This window comes from Drosophila sechellia, chromosome 2R (assembly GCF_004382195.2).
Source record: "Drosophila sechellia strain sech25 chromosome 2R, ASM438219v1, whole genome shotgun sequence".
NCBI classification, from domain to species: Eukaryota; Metazoa; Arthropoda; class Insecta; order Diptera; family Drosophilidae; genus Drosophila; species Drosophila sechellia.
The window spans coordinates 13,885,271-13,906,382 of record NC_045950.1 but is presented as its reverse complement, the minus strand read 5'-3'; the positions used below and the strand labels follow the sequence as shown (position 1 = coordinate 13,906,382).

The following is a 21,112-nucleotide window of genomic DNA, read 5'->3' as shown; positions in this document are numbered from 1 at the left end:
GGACGGAAAGACATGTGCGCGAATCGGAAAAAGAGAATAAAGCTCGGGACTCTTCGCTCCACTGGAATTTACCCCAAAGCTTTGGGGCCAGAACTTATAAACTTTCGGCAGGGTTGCTCTTACATTTTGATTCTGGGATCCCGTTGATTTCGGAAACCGTTGTTTTTAAAATGTTCGAGTGAAATGGTTATATGAAATACTTTACTTTTCATAAAAATTAATATATGTTTTATTTACTATTGAAATTTCACAAAACTTTCGGATACCAAAACAAACTTTCTTAGGGTTTGTACACCTAGATTACGTGTATAGTCGGATGGTACTGTCCGCGCCCGTGGAGAAGACCCATGGCTGCACCGGATGCCAGTTAACATCCAGCACGCCAAACTCATCGCGTTTCTCGTGTGTTTGCAGCTTCTTGAGAGGCACAATCAAAGGGTTTTGCAGCAGGTCACTAAAAAAAAGTTTGGAGAAATTAGTAATTATCCTTGGGCAATGTTGATTTATAGCCACTTACTTATAGACCATGCCGTGAGAGACGATCACAGCCTGGTCATCGCTGCCAGAAGCAAAGAGCGGATAGCGACGATGGAAAGCAACACTGCGAACTGCATTGCGATGAAGTCGCATGGTCTGGTAGGGCTTTGTGGACAGATCCAAATCGAACCAGAGCATCTTTTTGTCATAGGTGGACACCAGCAGATTGTCGCCCTTCGGATGAATAGACATGCCCGATATCCATTTGGAGTTGGTCAGCAGCTTCTTGACAAGCTCTTGTTTGACCAGATCATAAATGCGAATGTTGTGTTGCGTCTGTAAAGAAAAAAAACAGAAGTCAATAAGATATAGTAACAACAGAAAATTATCCCCCTTACCGCCACAAAGAAGCAGGGCTTCACCGGATGGAAGAGCACGAATTGGATGAGACCCTTGCTCTTGGAGAATGGAATCTGTGAGCGCCGCTTGGACAACTGATGAATTAAAGCCGAGCGGTTAGCACCTTCGGGCATCACTGTGGCCAAGTAGTCACCACGACCGTGCCAGGTGACCTGTCGGATGGGTTTGAAGTGGGTAATCACTACGCGGACGCCCTTCTCCTGCTCATCAGCTTCCGCATTGGACCATTGCACCGCCGTCTTGATGCGTTCACTTTCAATGACATCCTGACTGGGCGCCTCAGCCAAAAGATCGTCAGTCTTCTGCACCAGGACCTTGTCGCCCACTTTAGGATTGACGAGCAACAAACGATTGCCAGTGGCCACCGCAATAATAGACAGCTTGGGATTCGGACACCAAGCCACACAGCGTACCACTTCGTCAGTCTCGATTGTGCGAATGCAACGACCTGTTGCAATTTCCCAAACTGTGAAGTGAGATGGATTAGTAAGGAGATATATAAAGGTTGTCAGTTAAATATGGTACTTACTCTTGACGGTTTTATCATCCGAACCGGAGACGAGGTACTCTCCTTTGGGCTCCACACTAACAGACCGCACCAGATCGGTGTGGCCACGGTAAACCATACTCTCCACCGTGGGGAAGGGTTGCAGGTCACGCGGCGAGGGCAACTTGGGGATAAGGTACTCGGCATCGATGTTCAGCTTGACACGCTTTGCACGGGGACACAGGTAAAGATCCAGGCATCGAAGGAAACGCTCCCGAAGGTATCTCGAGTAGGCGGGCACCTCCCTCAGCGACTTGAACTTCTGTGGCATGAAGTGCAGCTTGCGCTTGTGTGGCTCATCCTTTAGTTTAAGCCACTCCTTGGTCTCCTTGGCATCGAAAAGGTACTCTGGCGGAGGATTGTAGGACTCCGCATGACCGGGAAGGTCGCGTTTGGGCGCAGAGACTGGATCGTGGATGCGGCGCATGTGTTCCCGACTAGTGTCCGTTTCCCACAGCATGTAGAACTTGGGACCGCGCTTGGCCTGCTTCTCGCGTTCCACTTCCTCAGTGGTCTTCATCCAGCCCATTTTGAGGGCGTGCACCATGCGAGAGACGCGCTTTTTCTCGGAAACTGAGGGCAGGAAAGAGCGTTTGTGGTCGGGTACGTTCTTGATGGGCATCTTTTCCACCTCTGATGTGAACCATTCGATCCAGGGCTCGTACTCTTCGTGATCCTTGTTGGGGATGCGACCCGAAACGATGCGCTTGATCAGAGCAATGTCCTCGTCTGTTAGGCGCACATCCTGACCGGTAAGTGGATCCTTGACGGTACGCCAAAAGTCTGGGTCCTCGATCTTACGCAGGAACTCATCGATTTGATCTCCTTGTGGTGGTTTAATAATCTTCTTGGCATCCCAGTCGTAACCGATGTGCTTGTATTCGTCGTACCAGTGCATGGGTATGTTGCCTACAGTATTTCTTATGTCCTCCTCGTCGGAAGTATCTGAATCCTGATATTCAGGCTTTGAGCTATCACGTTTCGGGAGCTCTGCTGTGAGGGCTTTTTTAGACGCGGCACCGCTTCCGCTGGGCTTATCGTCTGATTGCTTTGACTTGGAAACCTTCTCCTCATCTTCCACTTCCTCTTCATCAGTACTTCCCTCCTCTTCATTGTCCTCTTCATCACTACTTTCTTCATCTTCCTCAGCTGATGAAGATTGCTTTCTGCCCAAGTAGTTGCCCTCCTCGTCGCTCTCGAACTGCAGTTCCTCACTGGAATCCGAGTGGTATTCCTGGTCTATGCCCTCGTCATCTGTTGAATCTTCGCCGGGATCTTTTACAGCTTGGAGCAGGTCCTTAAAGAGCACAAACACATGCAGGTCATTTATGAATGACTTTATATCACTGTTAACGGGTCTTACCTCCTCCTCCTCCTCGTTTTCGGAAGCCTCGGAACTGGCCACCACTTCATTTGTGGGTTCCGAATCCTTTCCTCTGCGTTTCAGAGCTAGTTTTTTGGTCATTTTGAGGTAAAAACAAAACTAACGCGGCGCACGTGTTGCAGTCAGCGATAGCGATGGGAATCGCCTGAAACGGTTGCCTATCGATTGGCTTGCCGCAACTTCTGCTGGTAATCGGTTACAAGTCCAGTTAGAAACAGCAAACCTTTTATTTTCATTTGTTACCTCTATAAAATATATATCTATGAAAAATATTTTCATATACAAATTTATGTAGTCCTAAACATACCATTGATGTCGCCGTTGAATAGTGATCAAGTCAAAGTTGTCCGTGGCCAATGTAAACCAATTGCAGCGCCGTTGCGAGCAAGTCTGCAAAATACCCTAACGCTATTTGGAAGATTCTTCAACGAACCATTTTTCAGCGAAATTCGCAGACTTACGTGCAGATTTTTTTGGGTCAGTGCGAAAATCAAAGGTGACACGCCGCAACTGGAGCACTAGGAGCCCACCAACAACGAAACACCGGCGGCCGAACGGAGGTATTACTCATCCGGAAAACGAAACCATCGATTTGCAGCTCACACAAGGGCAAACAAAAGTGCACACGCACACATTGGCAAGGTGGCCCCCTCCTCTTTCCGTTGCTCACACACCAGCATAAGGAAACTCACACACAGACGTCACGATGACTGCGCCGCGACGCCTGCGAAAAGAATTGGGCGATTTGCAGGGCAACGCACTGAAGGCCTTCCGGGACATTAAGGCGGACGATGACAACCTGCTGCGCTGGACGGGATTGATTGTGCCGGACAATCCACCGTACAATAAGGGCGCCTTCCGCATCGAGATCAACTTCCCGGCGGAGTATCCCTTCAAGCCGCCCAAGATTAACTTCAAGACACGCATCTACCATCCCAACATCGATGAGAAGGGCCAGGTGTGCTTGCCCATTATCAGTACGGAGAACTGGAAACCGGCCACACGCACCGACCAGGTCGTCCAGGCACTGGTGGACTTAATCAACGAGCCTGAGCCGGAGCATCCGCTGCGGGCAGAGTTGGCCGAGGAGTTTCTTAAGGACCGCAAAAAATTCGTGAAAAACGCCGAGGACTACACCAAGAAGCACAGCGAAAAACGTCCGGCCGACTAGCGGATAGGCGAAGGTATAGCTGGAGGAGGTGGGCCAGTCCACAACCCATGTGTACCCTTACCCCTTAGTCTTGTGATTTTTCAGTTAGTTATTTAATTTTCATTTTTGATCCCTGAAAAACTATCCTCAGAAAACATTTAAGCATATATTTCCCCGGCAGAGTACCTAGTTTTGTAAAAGTAGCACTGTAATTTGATGCAAGTGAGAAATACATGTTCGTTATGTTAAAATACAGCTGCCGACTCTTGGACCGAGCCGACATCTGAGTTGGGTGTTGGAGCCACCACGGGCATGGGAAATGATTCCTCGCCCAGCATGCTACGGAAGCAGGTCATCAGCATGCAGTGGTTGTGCTGAATGAGGGCCTTGCTGAACTGGTTCTTCTGCAGCTCCTTAATGTCCATCAGGCTGTGAATGGCCCCCGCCCGCTCGTCCCTAATAAGTTCCAGCACCTGTTCCAACGCACTGTTAGCCGTATCTTTTAGCTTACTTAACGTGAGAGTTTGCGCTTGATTGCTATTAAAACTACAGTCCTGATAAACGCTCTCTATGAGAAATAGGAGCAGCGACGCCGCATAGTGGGTGAGAAACAGGAACTTGTGAAAGACAATGCTGTCGGGCTTCAGTTCCCTTACTGCTTCCAGGAGATCAATGAAAAAGCGCTGCTGGGCGGTGTGGAAGGCCTCGTTTTCTGTTGGTGGCAGGTAGCTCAGTGTCTTGCTGCCCAACTGGCACTTTGGGGCAGACTGCCAGACAGGGTCGAGATAAAATGTGTCAAGGATGCGAAGGCGCAGAATGAGTATTGGTTCCGAGGCAAACATGCTGCTTTGCAGGCTCTGAACAGGTGCTCCTCGGGAAACGTGAAAATTCAAGGGTGCTGCTCTGTTCTTAACGTATGAATATGATGTTCTATTGTTAAGACACTTCTCCAGTTGATTAAATTCCCGGCGCAGGCAGTAAATCTGCTTGAGAAGGTCACCGTGTTTCAAGGACTCCCTTTCTGTGTAGGATCCGCCATAGACAGGCACATGGAATCCCAGAGCCTTACTTGTGGCCTCCTTGTCAACGATGCACAGGGTATCTTCCAATGGCTTCACTTTGTATAGACTGTAGTAGGTGTTGGAGACAAGGCTGCGCAGGTGATGAAGATGTCTCAGATAATGACGATCATTGGACTCGTAGGCATAGATACTTCCCTCGATGGCATCCGTTTGAAGCTTCATATACAAACGGCAGGCAATCTCGTGCTGCATGAGAAAGTCCTGGGGGATCTGGGACCTGGCAAATAATGGCATCACCAATGCGTCATTTGGCTGAGCAAGCTTGCTCTTTATCTCCTCTAGCAAACGAGGCAAGCCGGTATGGTCCTTGTTGTAGTTCAGGCAGATTACGTAAACTTCTGAATTTCCCCGCTTGGAAGTAGCCGGCTTAAAGATGTGCACCTCCTCAAAAATGCAGTTGAGTGTGTAAAGTAGAGATACACTACAAGCCTCGAAGAGGGTAAACATCTTCACCAGGAAGTTACCGCCACTTGAGAGAATTCTCAAGGCACTGAGTACTTCAGCAAAGAACAGGCGAACCACTATCTCTTCCTGGCAATCAGGCTGTGCGGCACAATCGATGGAACCATCGGCAGTGACAAGATCCACCTGTCCCTGGAACTCCACCTCACAACGTTCCACCAGGTGGTCAATGTTGGCCACATCTAGTAGATTTCCAGTGAGATCTTTGTGGAACAGCCAGTTGTCCAGCGTGTGGAAGATGAACCTGTCATCGCTGATCATCTGGTTTAAAGCATTGCCTTCATAGTAGGGATTCAATGTGGTTGAGCGCCAGCGCCATTTAATCTGGAAAAAGAGTTCCATAATCGTATCTCTCAAGGATAGCTTGGTAACTCACCTCATTCTTTTCATATTTGCTATGAAGGTAGTGGTTCAGAGATGCAATGAAGGCACCGGGTGCCTCGCAGAGGTGCATACTGTGGACCGCCGGCTTCGTGACCAATGGATAACGATGCAGGCACTCGAACAACTTGCACCAGGCCACAGTTACAAACTCGGCCTTCGTGTCGTTCTTCAGGCGCCACGATACCTCGCCAGAAGGGTCCCGCCTGTTGGTGTGAGCACTCCATTCCTGTACTCCATAGTCATTGAGTTTGCTTTTAACCGCATTCAGATGCTCGCGCAGTCCCTGCAGCGCCTCGAACTGGTAGAACTCACTGAAGAGAGCCTGATCCGGTGGCGGCAACTGCCACGATGTGTTTCCTTTCGGCTTCTGATAGTGGAACTTCTTCTCGAAGAGTTGCTCCAATTCGGAGGGCCGGATGGACTTATAGTCCGCCTGTAAAGTGTGAAATTGAATGCCTGACTTGTAGGACGCAGCATCCTTTACTCACCATTGGGTGTGGCTTTCCCTGCGGAGACGAACGAAAGCTCATTCCGGCAAAATTTAAAATCGTACCTCAAAAACAATGCGATCTTCGGCACAATAGAGATGGAAAAACCTCACAGCGATCCATCGCTTAAATCTTAGCGACGGTAACTAAAAATCGCATACGTTATCGATTAGGCTATCAAATTTGAATTGATTTTCCGGGCTGCGACTATTTAATATTGCTAATTTACCTAATTCGTAGATACAGACGATTTGGCTAAACGCCTCCTTAGTGTGTATCTAAGATAAATGTAGAATATGGACAATATCCATAGAGAATATTACCAACAAACTATAACGTTCAAGTAAAAGTTAGATAGATGCTTCAGTAATGTCAAATTATTAAAAGCCATTGTTTCCTCCATGGCACAAATTTATTTTCTAGCTCTTTTTTCAATAATACTCTTTATTAAAAGAACAAAATCGCTTGTGGTCGCTACCTCCTGTAGAAAAGTAACTTCCTTTTCACCTTCGAAAGCGATGATCGTCAAAGGCATTTCCCGTAGATGCCCGATGGTGGAAACGTGTGCCTGAAATACGAAATGGCTTATTTAAAAACTGATTTCTTTGATTCTATGGATAGTTATTTAGAAAGCGCACGGCAGGCGACAAATAAGGTGCCTGCAAAGTGCGCGGTTACGAAACTATTGGTCATCATCCGTTAGTGATTCGATTGTGCATACTAATATTTAATTAAAATCTAATTTTATTGATAGCCCAAGTACGGAAGTGGGAGAAATTGTCGGAAAGGTACATATATGTACATTCATATATACTTGCACTCCCAATGGAATGTGGTTATGTCTTGGGGTCTCGGAATTTCAGCATCGTCCATCGTGTTCAATGGGTTTACTTAATACGCGCATGCCTTGCCGACTTTATGGCCATTTGAAACGTGAGTCGTGTTTTTATGAATAATAATAACGATATTCAAATTATGAGTTTCCAAAGCTGACAAAAGAAAAAGGATCGCATTGGCTACCGCAGGGGCAACACTCTTCCCTTGAAACTCGACATCGGTCGTGAGTAACGTTCTCCGGCTTTCTATATGCATATAGCTCCCCCTCACATATAAATAGCAGTCGTAGCATATATGTGCATATATGTAGGTGTAAGTACCCAGGCCGGTATATTTGTGCCCAGTTTGTATATAGAAGAGTCCGGCACGTGACTGTTTTGTATAATCGCGCATAAATATCTGTAATGTAATGCCTATAGATGATGGTTCACAGCGACGGAGCAACAATGTTCTATAGTTACTTCAGCTTAATCGTCCCGGCAAGATCTATGTATGTATCTTCGTACTCCTTGGACATCTTCAATAGCTTGGAGCGGAAGTGGCAATCGCTGCGCATGCGCCGTGTTTGGCGCTGAATGGTGGCCATGGCCAATGCATTTTTGGGGCCCCCGATGGCGAACCGACAAATTCCAATTCCGAAACGACAACGACTGGTACGTGGACACGGCTATTGTTGGCCACAAAATTTTATTTCATTTCATATTTTTCTCAAAAGGGAGTTCATTAATATTCCGGGCAGACGGCGTTGCGCTAAAAAGCGGCTTAGCCTGGCCGGCCGCAGCTCCACGTATCTACGTCTCCGGCCCTCCACCCTTTATTTCCCCCCGCCGTTGTCTGGCTACCTGTCGCCGTGCACAGGTAAGCCTGTACTGGTACAGGTATCACCCCCACACTGCGACGGTGTGCGTGAGCTGGCAACGGACCGCAATCCCCGTTCATTCTCCATGTGTGAGTGTCAAATGCCTACTAATTGAAACTTCTTCAATTGCCGAGGTGTGGTGCTGAGCTCGCCGCTCGGCTTCGGAATCAGTTGCCAATTAGTCTCCACCGCTGACGGATTACACTTGCCAGCGGGGAGTCCAGCGCTCCAAGCCCGTCATCTATTCCACCAGCAGCATATATACACATATGTACGATGTAGGCACACCAAACTTGTTAAGTGCTTTTCAAAACAACAAGCGTTTCATTGATAAAAGCCATTGGATAACAAGCGAGTAATAGACGAGCATTTGTGCCCAGTGAGAATGTTTCGGTGAATTGTGAACCAAATCGGTTGGTGTTTCGGCCATCTACGATCGATCGTATAGCACCTCCGTTGGTAAATTGGCAAGATGTCGGCATAGCTGACGTTGAAAAGCGATTTTGAAGAGCGCTATGCTGCATCTAGTCAGTTGTTCAATGGAACAGTCAGCGAGATCGAACAAAACAGTAGTGGAGTTTTAAGCTCCATTGTAATCTCCTTTTTCGCAGATATATAATCATAAAATATCTGAAGGGATATTAAAACATTTATCGATTGGAATATTCGAATAATGTTCCTTTTTGGAAAAGTTTTTGCATTTTAAAAAAACGTTTTTCGAATGTTATAAGCAAAAGGGTCAAAAAATGAGCTCCTGTTTTCAGAGAAGTAAACTTACGACGTATTCTTATTATTTGATAAATATCTAATAGTAACAATTTTAGTTTTTTGCAGATGTGATTATAAATTTCAAATAGTTATCTCCATATTATATTTATGAGATATAATACGAATCTGGAACAATGGAGGGAAAACTCTTCTCAAAATTTTGGATTAATAATAATTTGAAAAAATGGAACCCTTTTTTGTTGTCTTCCCGATTCCATGGGCAATTGAATTTAAATAAACATAAGCTCTCATTATTGCTGCTTATATAAGTAGCATACCACAGAAAATACAATTATCTCACCATTAAGCTAATTGCCAAAAATAAAGTATCTGTACATATTTGTTGTTTTCATATTTTGTTGTCGTTTCAGCTATTTATTTGCATAAAACAGCAAACAAATTCAAATAGTGCGAACATCGGTGCACATCGATTGGCACTTTCGATTGATACTATCGCCGCCGTTAATCGCATACCTCCCATCTCCACACAGCTGTTTTGTTAAACAAAACAGAATTATTCGCCAATTGTTTACAAAAACACTCAAAAAGAGTCTAAGCAAACAATTGGAAAGCAAGTGAAGACTGGCTAGTCTCAGATTAAATTATTCCATAAGTGATGGACAGCCAGGTAAGTGGGCAAATCGAGTACGTCCCTTACCCTTGCGGCTAGTTGATGTCCGGTCGTTAGATAGTAACTACTACTACGTCGCCTGTGAGTGTGGCAAAATTATCGCTTCACAGCAATTAGTCGTACTTATCAAGGCGCCCATTGTGATAAATCTAAATATGCGAGCAATACCGTGTCTCCAGTATTTGGGCACTGTCGCAGAGTGACGTAATTGCGCTGCGGGGGCGTTGTCTTTTCTCTCTTTTTCAACGAGATAGTAACCTGTGTTTTATTGCCTGTCGCAGGCACCGATCGATGATCTACTGCTGGACATTGTAGACAATGCTTGGCGTATGGAAGTTCTACCATTCGACCAGATTCTAGTGCCGCGCGAAAAGCTACCCGATCCAGAGGCGGACGGCGGTGATTCACACCTGACGGTCAGCGAACAGGTGTGTATATTTTGGATTTTATTGCCGTATCTGTCTTACTTCTATGGTCTGAACTTGAACAGGAGCAAAAGTGGACTGATCTGGCGTTGGGCTCGCTGGCACCGGACGCAGCCCTCATCGATCAACTCAACATCACCTCTATCTAACCAAGGACCGCAAGTCCACGGGCGAGTGCCACCGCCTCGCCAACCAACCTGTTAGCACCACAAGCCCAATTCCTAACACCCCGACAACATGACTAGCAACAACCAAAACAATAGCTCAAGCCACCAGCACCTGCACTCGCCCTCCAAACTAACCGAATTCGCCCGCAATTTCGAAGACAAGCCGGAATCGCTCTTTGGCCGAGTGGTAAACAAGATCCAAAATGTGTACAACCAAAGCTACAATACTGTCAACGATATTTCAAGCGGGAGCAGCAGCAGTTCCTCCACGCAGCCAGTGCAAGTGGTGGGCAAATCACAGTTCTTCAGTGATTCACAGACTCCCACCGCTGAGATTGCCGATGTGGAAACCTCTAGCCAGAGCTCAGTTCGCCCCCAGCCACCCACCACGCTTAGTATAAGGAGCAATAGTGAGACCCGTGGCACGAGCACCTCCAGCAACACCGCTGCAGAGGACTCCGAAACCAGCGACCGCGTCGAAACGCTGCCGCTGCCAACCAGCGAAGCGAATCAGGGGCGCACCGTATCTAACGTCCTCAAGCACATAAGCAATATTGTGGCCACAAAAAACAATAATGTGAGTGAAAGTCATATTACCGTTATCGTTTTAAAGTCAGAAATGAACAGTTGAATGATTCACTGGAACATTCCCAAAATAAAATATTTCTGTTGACTAATTTTTTAAGCTTTATAATACAAATTAGTACATTTCATTTCAGGATTTGCGAAACTACAGGGACACGGAGCTGCAGCGTTTCTGGATGCCCGATTCCAAGGCCAAGGAATGCTACGATTGCTCTCAAAAGTTCTCCACCTTCCGGAGGAAGCACCACTGTCGATTGTGTGGCCAAATATTCTGCTCAAAGTGCTGCAACCAAGTGGTGCCTGGCATGATCATTCGCTGCGATGGCGACCTCAAAGTGTGCAACTACTGCTCCAAGATTGTGCTCACATTCCTGAAGTCCTCAAGCTCTGAGATGGGGCAGGATATGCAGGAACTTCAGCAGCACTTAAGTAACAAATTGGAAGTACAAGAAAGTGGCAGCTCGCTTGCGAAACATCCCCAGATGCAAAGAGCACCCCTGCCGCGTAAAACATCGGTAGGCTATCAAGAGGAGCGATTCAGTTCGCATCCTACTTACACAACCCTTTCCATCGACGATCGCAAGAATATCCTGCAGCAGTCAAATTCACTAATTACCCTGCACGAGGAAATGCAGCGGGATCTGCCTGCTCAAAATTGTGGTCAGCGTCTGATTGAGTTTCTCAATAGTAATAATAAATCAGCAAACGAGGTGCAGGCGGTGGCCATACTGAATGCTATGCTAGCCGCTGGTTTCCTTGAGCCAATCGTACCCGATCCCGAGCAAATGGATTTCGATCCGTCGCTACACTATAAGTTCTCCAAAAGCAGCAGTTCGAATACCTCCCGGACGATGAGCCCGCAGTTTGAGGCGAATGCCCATGCGGAACCACAACCTCCAAAGTCAATGGATCAATCAGCAGAAGAAAAGGAGAAGGAGCTAGAAAATGAACTGGAAAACGATCGGTGCTATACCACAACAACTTCTAAGCTTCTTGCCTCCTACTGCGAACACGAAGAGCAGCTGCTGGCACAGATGTTGCGCGCACATAACTTGGACCAGGAATGGGACAAGGTGCTCCAGATGCTGTGTTCTACGGCAGCGAATCACTTCAAACCAGAGCATTGTAGTAACGATCTTATGGACATCCGTAACTATGTGAATTTTAAAAAAGTGCCGGGTGGCAGACGCAAGGACTCAAAGATTGTTCATGGAGTGGCTTTCTCTAAAAATGTGGCTCATAAAGACATGGCTACGCATGTCCCCTTTCCTCGCATATTGCTGCTGCAGTGTCCCATTGTGTACGAGCGTATTGAGGGGAAGTTTGTGACCATTGAGACCGTGCTGCTCCAGGAAAAGGAATACCTTCGAAACGTTTGCGCCCGCATTATGAGCTTCAAGCCCAATGTGGTGCTTGTCCACAAGAATGTGGCGGGCATTGCTCAGGATCTTTTGAGATCCTATGAAGTTACCCTGGTTTTGGATGTAAAGCTTTCGGTAATGGAGCGTCTGTCACGCACCCTGCAGTGCGACATTGTCAGTTCAATTGAGTCGAATATAACCATGCCCAAGCTGGGCTATTGCAATGATTTTTACATACGCAACTATAATGGCAAAACGTTGATGTTCTTTGAGAAGCTGACCAATCCCCGGGGATACACCTGTCTCCTCAGAGGAGGGAGCAATGCTGAACTGACGAGGGTCAAGCGGGTGGCATCGGCTCTGCTCTTTGCGCGCTACAACTGGCGCTTGGAAATGTCGTTCCTGCTTAACGAGTTCGCGCAGCCACTTACTCCAAAACCGTCGATATTCGACTCCAAAGAAACAAGCCCCAAAACGGAAACGGAGGCAGAACTTCGAACTAAGCGACCAATTATTTTAGAGCGCAAGTCCGAGGATAAGATCACCACCATTGTCAGCGAGAATGTGTCAGATTTCACGGATCCATTGCGTGCATCACAAGCCGAAGCCCAGTCCACTTCGCCTTGTGCTCCTCCAGTAGTTGAGGCGCTGGCTGTGGAACCGCGTTACGATAACAGATTCCGCACGGCACTCAGTTCCACGCTGCTCTCTGTGAGTCCCTTCTTGACATTTCCCCTACCTTATTTGGAAACGGAGCAGGGAAGGAAATGCAAGCTGCGTAAGCTGTTTCCCGCAGAACTATACTTTTCCAAACAATGGTCCCGGAAGGGATTGGACAGACCAGATAGCATGGGAGACAGCGAAGCAGGAAAATCTGAGCCAGGAAACAAAGAGAACCAGATGCAGCTACTTCCAGCCCATGATTTTGTGCTGATGAAGATCACAGCACCCGCTAGCAGTCGCGATATTCAGTCGAAACTAGCTGAGTTCCGCTCCTTTGGCGGTCGCTTACCCAAGGGCAAAGCTCCTAGTAAGCAAACAATCCGATTCATCTGTAAATCATTGTCATTACCACTCCTTTATCCCACAGTGCTCCGACCGAAGAAAAAGAACGCCGATGTGATCCAGCGACCGCAGAAGGTCAGTGAGGAGCAACTTTACAAGGATGCCCTCGATCCGCAGAACCATCAACGTCTGCCGGTGCTCTTCTGCAGCTTCCATTACAATCCCAAGGGCGTTTCGTCGTTCTGCAAGCTGCCCATGCTGCTGGACATGAAGTTCTACGGGCAATATGACATCATGCTGGAGCAGTTCCTCCAACGTTACTGCTGTCTTTTTAACTCTATGTGCCCGTCGTGCAATCTGCCGATGCTGGGTCATGTCCGTCGATATGTACACTCGTTGGGTTGCGTTCATGTCTACCTAACCGAGGACCTAAGCCGTTCCGACCCCACCCGTATATACTTTACCTCCTGGTGCAGCATATGCAATGCCACTACACCCACTATTCCGCTATCCGATGCCGCAAAGTGCCTTTCCCTCGCAAAGTACCTTGAGATGCGCTTCCATGGCCATGCCTACAAGAGACGACCTCCTTCTGTAGAAGGAACTGAACAGGGAGGCACTGTATGTGAGCACTCATTGCATCGTGATTATGTGCACCACTTCAGTTTTCGTGGTGTTGGCGCCAAATTCCAATATACGCCGGTTGAGGTTTGGGAGACGGATCTTCCTTCGTTGACTGTGCAGCTGGATCTGCCGCAACCATTTAAAAGTCCCCAAGTCCAGGAAGAGATTAAAAACTTCTCGGTAAAGGGTCACGAGGTTTACAACAGGATTCACGAGCGTATAGCTGACCTCGCTACCGAGGAAGAGAACTCGCCACTGGTGCAGCATCTGAAAACCATGCTCACGCATGACCAGTTTATCTTTAAGCAGAAGATTGAGATCGTGCATACACTGCTCACGGATAATAGGGCTACTGCCTACGACACTAGCGATGCTTTGGCCATGGCAAGAAGAGCTCTGGCAGAGAGCATTGAGCTGTGGGGACCGCGGCTGCAGGAGATCGAGAAGCTGACCGCCAAGCAGGCGCATCACATCGACTCGGGAACCATCTGCACGGAGGAACTAAGGCCGGAACAGATGCAGTCCGTAGATTCTTCTAAAGTTAGCACCTCTAGTTTGCCAAAGGAGAGTGATCCCCTGGAGTGCCCAAGCGAGGATACTGAAACTGGCGCATCAAACAGTCAGACTGTTTTGGACAAGAATTTCTCTATTGACCAGATGTTGGCCTCTACCGTTAACGTTTACTCGGATAAAAAGTCTATAAGGAAGATTCTTACCCAGCTTCTCCCATCCGGTAATCAGGTTAACCCTTTGCAGTCGCCTTTTCCGGCACAGGATCATCTGACGCTACCATTGGGCAGTATTCCCATTCACGTAAGAGAAACCGATCTCAGTTCAGTGATTGCATACAGTTTGACCTCGATGGATTATCAAAAGGCAATAGACGAGGCGGAGACCAACTCAAATGCATCCTCAGCGTCTGCTGCCCATTCAAGTCCGCAGTTAAAACGAAAAATTCCATTAGCGGAAAGCATTAGCGACGCCGAAGACAGCCCGAGCCTTTCGCGTACTTCGAGCAACACCAGTGCCGCTCCCAATGCATCGGTTCCTTCTCCACCTACCGCGGCCTCCGAGTCGGAGGAAAAAAGCAAGGAACGAACAAAGCAGCCACCGAGTCCTCATGTCACACTGGGATTTCAAGACCACAGCTGCCAGTTCCATTGTAAGATCTATTTTGCCCGCGAGTTTGATGCAATGCGGTCGAAGAGCTTGAAGCCTCCCAAGCTAGACAAATCGCTGTACCGCCGGCTGGAGAAGAGCAAGATGCGGGAGGAGCTGAGAATCTCACAGAGTCGCACCGGGTCCGAAATGGAGCTGGTGCGCAAACCCAGCGATGTTGGGGGGCCTCGAACCACTGACGAGGATTCCAATCAGGAGGAGGACGCTAGGATAGCATTGGCGCGAAGCCTTTGCAAAAGTGTCCAATGGGAGGCGAGGGGCGGTAAATCGGGATCACGGTTTTGCAAGACACTTGGTAAGCTTACAGATTACAAATGAATATGCTTTCATAACTTATTCAATTTAAATGCCACCAGACGATCGGTTTGTGCTCAAAGAGATGAACTCAAAGGACATGACCATCTTTGAGCAATTTGCTCCGAAGTACTTTGAGTACATCGACAGGTGCCAGCAGCAGCAACAGCCCACATTGCTGGCCAAGATCTTTGGTGTCTTCAGAGTCGGCGTAAAGAAAAAGGAGTGCGTTTTGTTTTATTGTATATACTCCAGTTCTGTAACTAACACAATATTTTAATACCAGTTCTTACGTGGAGCGTTCTGTGATGGTTATGGAGAATCTATTCTACGGCTGCAATATTGAAAACAAATTTGATCTAAAGGGTTCAGAGAGGAATCGCTTGGTGGATCCCAGCAATCAGCAAGGTGAAATTGTCTTGTTGGATGAGAATCTGGTTCAGAGTAAGTTTGTTTTCCATACGAACCCTAAGAAATTTCGAAATTTAATATTACTTTGTTACAGTGTCCTGGTCAAAGCCTTTATATGTGCTGTCCCACAGCAAAACTGTCCTGAGGGATGCCATCCAGCGAGATTCGTCCTTCCTGGAAAGAAACCTCGTCATGGACTATTCACTTCTGGTGGGCTTGGACAAGAAAAATGGCGCCTTGGTACTGGGCATCATAGGTATATGTCATCTTATCCCATTTAATGTCTGGAATAATTGGACGTTCGTTTTGATAGATTACATTCGAACCTTCACGCTGGATAAAAGAATGGAATCTATCATAAAAGGATCGGGCATCCTTGGAGGCAAGGGAAAGGATCCTACCGTGGTCAATCCGGAGCGCTACAAGCAGCGCTTCATCGATGCCATGGATCGCTATTTCCTCACAGTTCCGGATCGTTGGGAGGGCCTTTCCAAGGTCTAATACCCTTCACCCACCCACTGGCACACACACACACACACAAAGTGCACACTTTAGTTAACATAGCTATAGACGCAATAAAGTAGACGCCAATCCAACTCAATTCGATTTCAACAACCAACACTCTGTCAGCCAGCATTTCCGACTACGCAGGCAAATTGATTTGGCCTTGACCCGCATCCGCAGCCCGGAAGCCACCGCTGCTCATGACAATTGAAAGCCATGTACTTCGGAGTTGCGTGCCAGGCGAAAAAGGAAATTATTATCATGATGGAAACCGCGTCGCGAAATGAAATCGTTAAGAGGCGAGTAAATCAGGCAAATGTACCCATTGGAGCCTCATAAGCATGGTTTCATTAGCGAGGCGTCAAAACGCCGCGAATTGGGTTAAAGAACTCAACTCTGACAGTTGCAGCGGGTGGCAAAAATCGGAATCAAAACACCATTACACCATTTCATATTCAAATCAACTGCAGCTGGCAAGTTTTGATTTCCCAAACAGCAGGAGCATGAGACGGGGGCCACAAACGGCGCGATTGCATGTGGCAGCACTTAGAGCTCAGCCCAAAATATAAAATCCTCACATTGTTGTAATCCCCCCAGTGACACCTCAAGTCAGTCAGTCGCCGTGGGAAAATGTTGGAGCAGCAGAAGCGCAATGGAGTTACGGACGCCGAGGGTGGCAAGCTGGCCAGGTGGAAATGTCGGAAAGTTGGCGTGCGAAAACTGGCTAACTTCTTGGTGGCGCACACTGCCGCCATTCAGTTGGGATTTACGATCTGAGCGGTCAAGTTGTGGTGCGGCGAGCTGCGCTTAAATGGCGCCATTTGCGGTTCGGTGGTATCGGAGGGACTGGACTAGTGGACTAGTGGTCAGCCGCTGGCCAAGGGTGTGCCGCAACATGAGTGCTAGCTACAAAGTTTTCCCACTGCACGGAGACTCAATAAATGTTTAATTAGAGTGCAAACCATACAAAAGCAGGAAATCAACTATGGCGATTGCCTACGACTGGAAGACCAACGATGTGTAAGGAGCTAAGTTGGTTCCCAACTATTTTGGGATGTAACAAACCCACTAGCTAATAGTCTCAAGTAAAAGTAACGCAAAACTATTCTTAGAAACTTACTCAAGGAATTTCATGTGTATTTCTTCGAAAGTTTTCCTGCACCCCAACAGGAAATAGTTTTACCCCAATGTTATATTAACCTGTTTTACAGAGGGTAACTAAACATGTTCATGGTTATAAATAAAAAAGGTTATTTCCTTTAACCAAACTTAGTGACCCTATTAAAATATGAAAGAATTGAGCTTCAAGCAACCATTTTCCCAGCTCCATTTCCCTTGTAAAGTTAACCCAGAATAAAACCCCTTCGCTTTGCAACTGATTTAAAGTGAGTGATGTTAAACCTAATCGAATTCCCGGTGTCGGTTGACCTTGACTTTTGTGTTTTATTACTGTTAACATAATGGTGCATTCTTGTTTATTGCATTACGTATACGCCCTGTGGCGTGACTAGGCCGTGTTACAGCAATTAAAGCGTCATAAATCTGCAACTGTAATTATGTGTATGTCCCAAGGCATCGCAGTGGCCCACCTGATTAGCATATTTAAATGGGTTACCCTTTTGCTGGCTGGTCCGCTTTAAAAATAGCCAAAGGTCATTTGGCATTGTCAAGATTAGACGTTCGCAGGACTTTCCTTGCCGAGCTCTTCGGTCGCCTTCTATGCGTCGAAAGTTGGCCAGAAATTGGGTCAGACTTTCGGCCCTAGTTACAAGCGGTTTTTCTTCTTCTTTTTGCTTTTTTATGTTCCTGTCTATTTCCGTTTCCAAATCAGCCAGCGAATCACGCACATTCCTGCCGCGTCATGCAATGAAATGTTGGTTTACGAATAATTCAACATTTTGCCTAACACCAATTATAACCACAGCACATGTTCCCACACGTGAGATATTTTAGTCGTCGTTAGAACTGTTTTAATTCCGAGCTGCGCAACAGGTGGTTGTGGTCACATTTAGCCCGGTCTCGGGAGCCATAAAAAGTGCAATTTGCATGCGCGCCGGTTCGCCTCCGACTGGCAATCCTTGTGCATTTTAAATGGCCTGCCTGCTGGGAGACGACGAGTCCTTGGCAATGCCTCAACAAAAAACCCATTTCCGTATATGGATTACCAAGGTCCTTGCAGTCGCAGCGTCGTGGGCGTTGTCAGGACTAACAAAAGTCGGGAATTTCGTGAGCTATTGATTGGCATTTTGTGGAATGGGAAAGCTGTTCACATAAGTGCCAGGCACAGTGTTTAAAAAACAGGATGTAGTGATTTTTGAAACATTCTATACAGAATTTGGGTATCATTTTTAAGCCAGCTCAGAAATTAGTTTTGAAATGCACGTGTTAAATATTTTGAGTTGCGATCTGTCTTATTAAGTATAAGTATTATTTGTATTATGTTTTATGATTATTTTCAATTTTCAAAAAAGCTTGTTTAGTTTTTCGTTATGTAGAAGTGATTTAACAAAGGATTTGATGAATACCATCAAATCGACTCTGGGTCGACCTGCTCCTCCCATCGAATCCAATAGACAATTTTCTAATTTGCAGCAATTTTGCCCCTTTCCCCATTCATTAGTTTGTTTACAGAGGTTTTGTGAGGCGAGTGTGCCTAGCAACATGGTCATAGCACGCCATCGGCTCTTGCTCCATGGAAATGGAAATGGCAGTGGATGTGGATGTGGAGGAATGCCTTCGCTGGCTGCCTCTTGCAACCGGTCGCGGTCTTATGGCGGCCCACCTCCTTCCCGAAACTCCTCCATTGCAATTGCAAAAGGTCGAAGGCAGATGGGGGAATTGGTGGCCCCGTTATTAAGGGACCTACCTGTTATTTGGTTGTGGTGGTGACCACCAGCGATACCCATAACTTTTCCGCTCAGTTGGCTGGCAAAGACAAGACGCGTCGGATGTTCCATAGCAGATACTAACCAGATTCACATTATCCCCCACATATCACAGCTTTGATGCCGACTTTGGCTGGAATCGTTCCTTCTCCGAGCCGGATCTCACAGCCAATCAGAAGTCCGGCGATCTCAGCCGGTTTGCCATCAAGCATCCGCACGAGTACATAGCCGTCGATGACCTTAAGTACTTTCGCCGTCGCCAGCCCGTCCATCTGCACACCCGGAGCAACGTATGCCTCCACAGCGGCGATGAGCCAGCGCCCAGTTTCGGCTCCCTGAAGTCCGAGTATCGCAAGCACTTCCGTGGCACCCAGTCCCGACCCAGATCCTTGCTGCGGCGCGCCACCTCGCTGCGATTGGAGGGATTCATGCAGCTGCTGTCGGAGCACCAGGAAAAATACCACTGGTACACGCCCGAGGACCTGCGATTGTGAGTAGATGATTACCCAATTTGGCAATTAAATATTTGTTAGTAATAGTCTAGAGTAGCACAACTGGCAAAGAAATCAATAGTTAATCAATAGAAAACTGATTTCTGCCCACAGCTCCCGCACCTTTCCCGTCCGCAATCCGGAGAACCTGCAGTTGGGCGCGGGCAGCGGTGCCGCCGATGGCATGAAGAACTCCTCGTACCTCATGCTGGATCCCAGCACCAAGATACTGCCACGCGAGGTGTTCCTCGACGAGTCGGAGCTGGCGGCCAGGAACCAACCCACTAGCAAGCTGGCGGCGGACAAGTTTCGCCGCGATGTGGCTGCCCAAGAGCAGCAGCGATGCCATCTGCAGATGCGGGCCCAGGCTGTGGACCACGAACAGCAGGGTCAGGTGCCAGAGCCCTCCGAGTACCGTCGCCAGTTCGTGGAGCAGTTCCCTGAGAAGGCACACTCCATTCCCCAGATGAGCAGCATCAAGATTCAGGGTGAGTTCGTGGCGGTGCCGGAGTACAGGGACAGCTTCCGTATGTATGCCAACTACTCGAAGAGTGCGCCCATAAAGAAGAACGATAACCTGCGCGTATCCGGCTCCGAGGCGGCCTGCGCTCCCAGCTCGGAGGTGCCGGAGTACCGCGACAAATTCATCGACCCACCCAAGCACGTGGCCAAAGAGAAGTCCCTCAAGACGGAAGACCACCTGCGTCCGCGCGGGGAGTTCACCAAAGAGATTCCCGAATACCACGAGAGCTTCCGAGATCCGCAGATCACCGAAATGCCGGAGCGGGGTAAACCCCGGGAGCCGTTCCTTCGTCTGCGCGGCAAGATCGAGTTTAATCCGGAGTACAGCAATAACTATCAGGATTTTCCGCGTTCCCGACCCGTCGTCCAGAAGCCCACCTCCTGCTTCCGGTTGCCCACCTCGGGCGCATGCCACGCCCCATCCGTCCACCATCAGCCAGAAGAGGATCTGGAAACACCTGTCCTGGTCACAGTGCCTCCATCGGAGGTAACTGCCACGCCGGAGTATCGTCGAGCGCAGTACAACTACCAATTGCGAGAGCGCCCGAGGGATTTGGAGGCTGCTCCAGCCGGTGTCCAGGGAAATCTGCGCAAGAGTTCCGATTCCTCGTTGGAGGCCAGACAGCCGCAGGCCCCCATGCCCCACAAACGCAGAACCTCGCGTCAGCGGCAGGTCAAGGAGCCAGAGCAGCCGCTGGCAACCAGATTCGACGATATGGGTGGCAATGCAGCCAAAAAGCCAGCCCGCTACGGACGACGTGCATCTGTACTCCAGAACGCAGCCAGTTGTCGGGAGAACTCGTCGATCATCGAGGGTAATCCCAAATACGCCGTGGGATGTCGTCGCTCCAAGCAGCCAGTCGGTAATCAGACGCAGCCACCAGGTGCCTTCGTGGTGCTCGACGAGCCCTGCAAGCCTTCCAACTGGATGAAGAAGACCTGGTACGACTCCTAGGACAACGCATCTACACCTATCATTGGTATTCTGTTTTAAATCTATCTAATGTAAAGCAAATAAAAAATTGGGTTTTATTGTAAGTATCTTTAAGAACGTTTATCTGGGCCACACAGAAATTATATCTTTCTCATTCATGGCGAAAAAACGTAAACAAACGGTTGACTGCTCACCTGAAAAATGTTTGGGTGACTTTAATCTTATCTTGTGGCTGG

The 21,112-nt window shown here is 47.9% G+C and overlaps 6 protein-coding genes across 7 annotated transcripts; 4 read left to right on the top strand and 2 right to left on the bottom strand.

Moving 5' to 3' along the window:
* Window positions 1-200: 200 nt before the first annotated feature.
* On the bottom strand, window positions 201-3,227 carry LOC6609697 (ribosome biogenesis protein BOP1 homolog). The gene is made up of 6 exons (XM_002034318.2): window positions 3,136-3,227; window positions 2,808-3,073; window positions 1,427-2,741; window positions 876-1,363; window positions 518-813; window positions 201-454 (listed from the first exon to the last, which is right to left on the bottom strand). The coding sequence occupies exons 2-6, from the start codon at window positions 2,907-2,909 to the stop codon at window positions 301-303; spliced, it is 2,355 nt and encodes a 784-aa protein (XP_002034354.1). The 5' UTR covers window positions 2,910-3,073; window positions 3,136-3,227; the 3' UTR covers window positions 201-300.
* Window positions 3,228-3,382: 155 nt separating this feature from the next.
* Window positions 3,383-4,231, top strand: LOC6609696 (ubiquitin-conjugating enzyme E2 L3). The gene has a single exon (XM_002034317.2). The coding sequence runs from the start codon at window positions 3,535-3,537 to the stop codon at window positions 3,997-3,999; it is 465 nt and encodes a 154-aa protein (XP_002034353.1). The 5' UTR covers window positions 3,383-3,534; the 3' UTR covers window positions 4,000-4,231.
* LOC6609695 (cap-specific mRNA (nucleoside-2'-O-)-methyltransferase 2) lies at window positions 4,073-6,503 on the bottom strand. The gene is made up of 3 exons (XM_002034316.2): window positions 6,395-6,503; window positions 5,899-6,339; window positions 4,073-5,846 (listed from the first exon to the last, which is right to left on the bottom strand). The coding sequence occupies exons 1-3, from the start codon at window positions 6,434-6,436 to the stop codon at window positions 4,224-4,226; spliced, it is 2,106 nt and encodes a 701-aa protein (XP_002034352.1). The 5' UTR covers window positions 6,437-6,503; the 3' UTR covers window positions 4,073-4,223.
* A 2,865-nt stretch (window positions 6,504-9,368) lies between these two features.
* LOC6609693 (anaphase-promoting complex subunit 13) lies at window positions 9,369-10,081 on the top strand. The gene is made up of 3 exons (XM_002034315.2): window positions 9,369-9,486; window positions 9,771-9,917; window positions 9,980-10,081. The coding sequence occupies exons 1-3, from the start codon at window positions 9,475-9,477 to the stop codon at window positions 10,061-10,063; spliced, it is 243 nt and encodes an 80-aa protein (XP_002034351.1). The 5' UTR covers window positions 9,369-9,474; the 3' UTR covers window positions 10,064-10,081.
* On the top strand, window positions 10,056-16,141 carry LOC6609692 (putative 1-phosphatidylinositol 3-phosphate 5-kinase). The gene is made up of 7 exons (XM_002034314.2): window positions 10,056-10,658; window positions 10,801-13,057; window positions 13,118-15,130; window positions 15,192-15,354; window positions 15,416-15,573; window positions 15,635-15,796; window positions 15,854-16,141. The coding sequence occupies exons 1-7, from the start codon at window positions 10,152-10,154 to the stop codon at window positions 16,039-16,041; spliced, it is 5,448 nt and encodes a 1,815-aa protein (XP_002034350.1). The 5' UTR covers window positions 10,056-10,151; the 3' UTR covers window positions 16,042-16,141.
* Window positions 16,142-16,974: 833 nt separating this feature from the next.
* Window positions 16,975-20,980, top strand: LOC6609691. 2 transcript variants are annotated; one of them, XM_032714368.1, is made up of 3 exons: window positions 16,975-17,064; window positions 19,045-19,419; window positions 19,535-20,980. In XM_032714368.1, the coding sequence occupies exons 1-3, from the start codon at window positions 17,030-17,032 to the stop codon at window positions 20,895-20,897; spliced, it is 1,773 nt and encodes a 590-aa protein (XP_032570259.1). In that variant the 5' UTR covers window positions 16,975-17,029; the 3' UTR covers window positions 20,898-20,980. The 2 variants fall into 2 exon arrangements, with proteins under 2 accessions (XP_032570259.1, XP_002034349.2); XM_002034313.2 differs by lacking the exon at window positions 16,975-17,064 and adding an exon at window positions 17,514-18,885.
* The last annotated feature ends 132 nt before the right edge of the window (window positions 20,981-21,112 follow it).

Excerpts from the sequence above, each read along its gene's own strand:
- LOC6609695 (XM_002034316.2), bottom strand. The coding sequence starts at position 6,436 with ATGAGCTTTCGTTCGTCTCCGCAGGGAAAGCCACACCCAATG. Across the intron at positions 6,340-6,394 it reads AGGGAAAGCCACACCCAATG|GCGGACTATAAGTCCATCCG; the intron begins GTGAGTAAAGGA and ends CACACTTTACAG. Across the intron at positions 5,847-5,898 it reads GCAAATATGAAAAGAATGAG|ATTAAATGGCGCTGGCGCTC; the intron begins GTGAGTTACCAA and ends CTCTTTTTCCAG.
- LOC6609693 (XM_002034315.2), top strand. Across the intron at positions 9,918-9,979 it reads ACCTGACGGTCAGCGAACAG|GAGCAAAAGTGGACTGATCT; the intron begins GTGTGTATATTT and ends GAACTTGAACAG.
- LOC6609697 (XM_002034318.2), bottom strand. The coding sequence starts at position 2,909 with ATGACCAAAAAACTAGCTCTGAAACGCAGAGGAAAGGATTCGGAACCC. Across the intron at positions 2,742-2,807 it reads AAAACGAGGAGGAGGAGGAG|GACCTGCTCCAAGCTGTAAA; the intron begins GTAAGACCCGTT and ends GTGCTCTTTAAG. Across the intron at positions 1,364-1,426 it reads GGATGATAAAACCGTCAAGA|TTTGGGAAATTGCAACAGGT; the intron begins GTAAGTACCATA and ends CTCACTTCACAG.
- LOC6609692 (XM_002034314.2), top strand. The coding sequence starts at position 10,152 with ATGACTAGCAACAACCAAAACAATAGCTCAAGCCACCAGCACCTGCAC. Across the intron at positions 10,659-10,800 it reads TGGCCACAAAAAACAATAAT|GATTTGCGAAACTACAGGGA; the intron begins GTGAGTGAAAGT and ends ATTTCATTTCAG. Across the intron at positions 15,797-15,853 it reads CTTGGTACTGGGCATCATAG|ATTACATTCGAACCTTCACG; the intron begins GTATATGTCATC and ends TCGTTTTGATAG.
- LOC6609696 (XM_002034317.2), top strand. The coding sequence starts at position 3,535 with ATGACTGCGCCGCGACGCCTGCGAAAAGAATTGGGCGATTTGCAGGGC.
- LOC6609691 (XM_002034313.2), top strand. The coding sequence starts at position 18,737 with ATGGAAATGGAAATGGCAGTGGATGTGGATGTGGAGGAATGCCTTCGC. Across the intron at positions 18,886-19,044 it reads GAAGGCAGATGGGGGAATTG|CTTTGATGCCGACTTTGGCT; the intron begins GTGGCCCCGTTA and ends CACATATCACAG. Across the intron at positions 19,420-19,534 it reads ACGCCCGAGGACCTGCGATT|CTCCCGCACCTTTCCCGTCC; the intron begins GTGAGTAGATGA and ends TTCTGCCCACAG.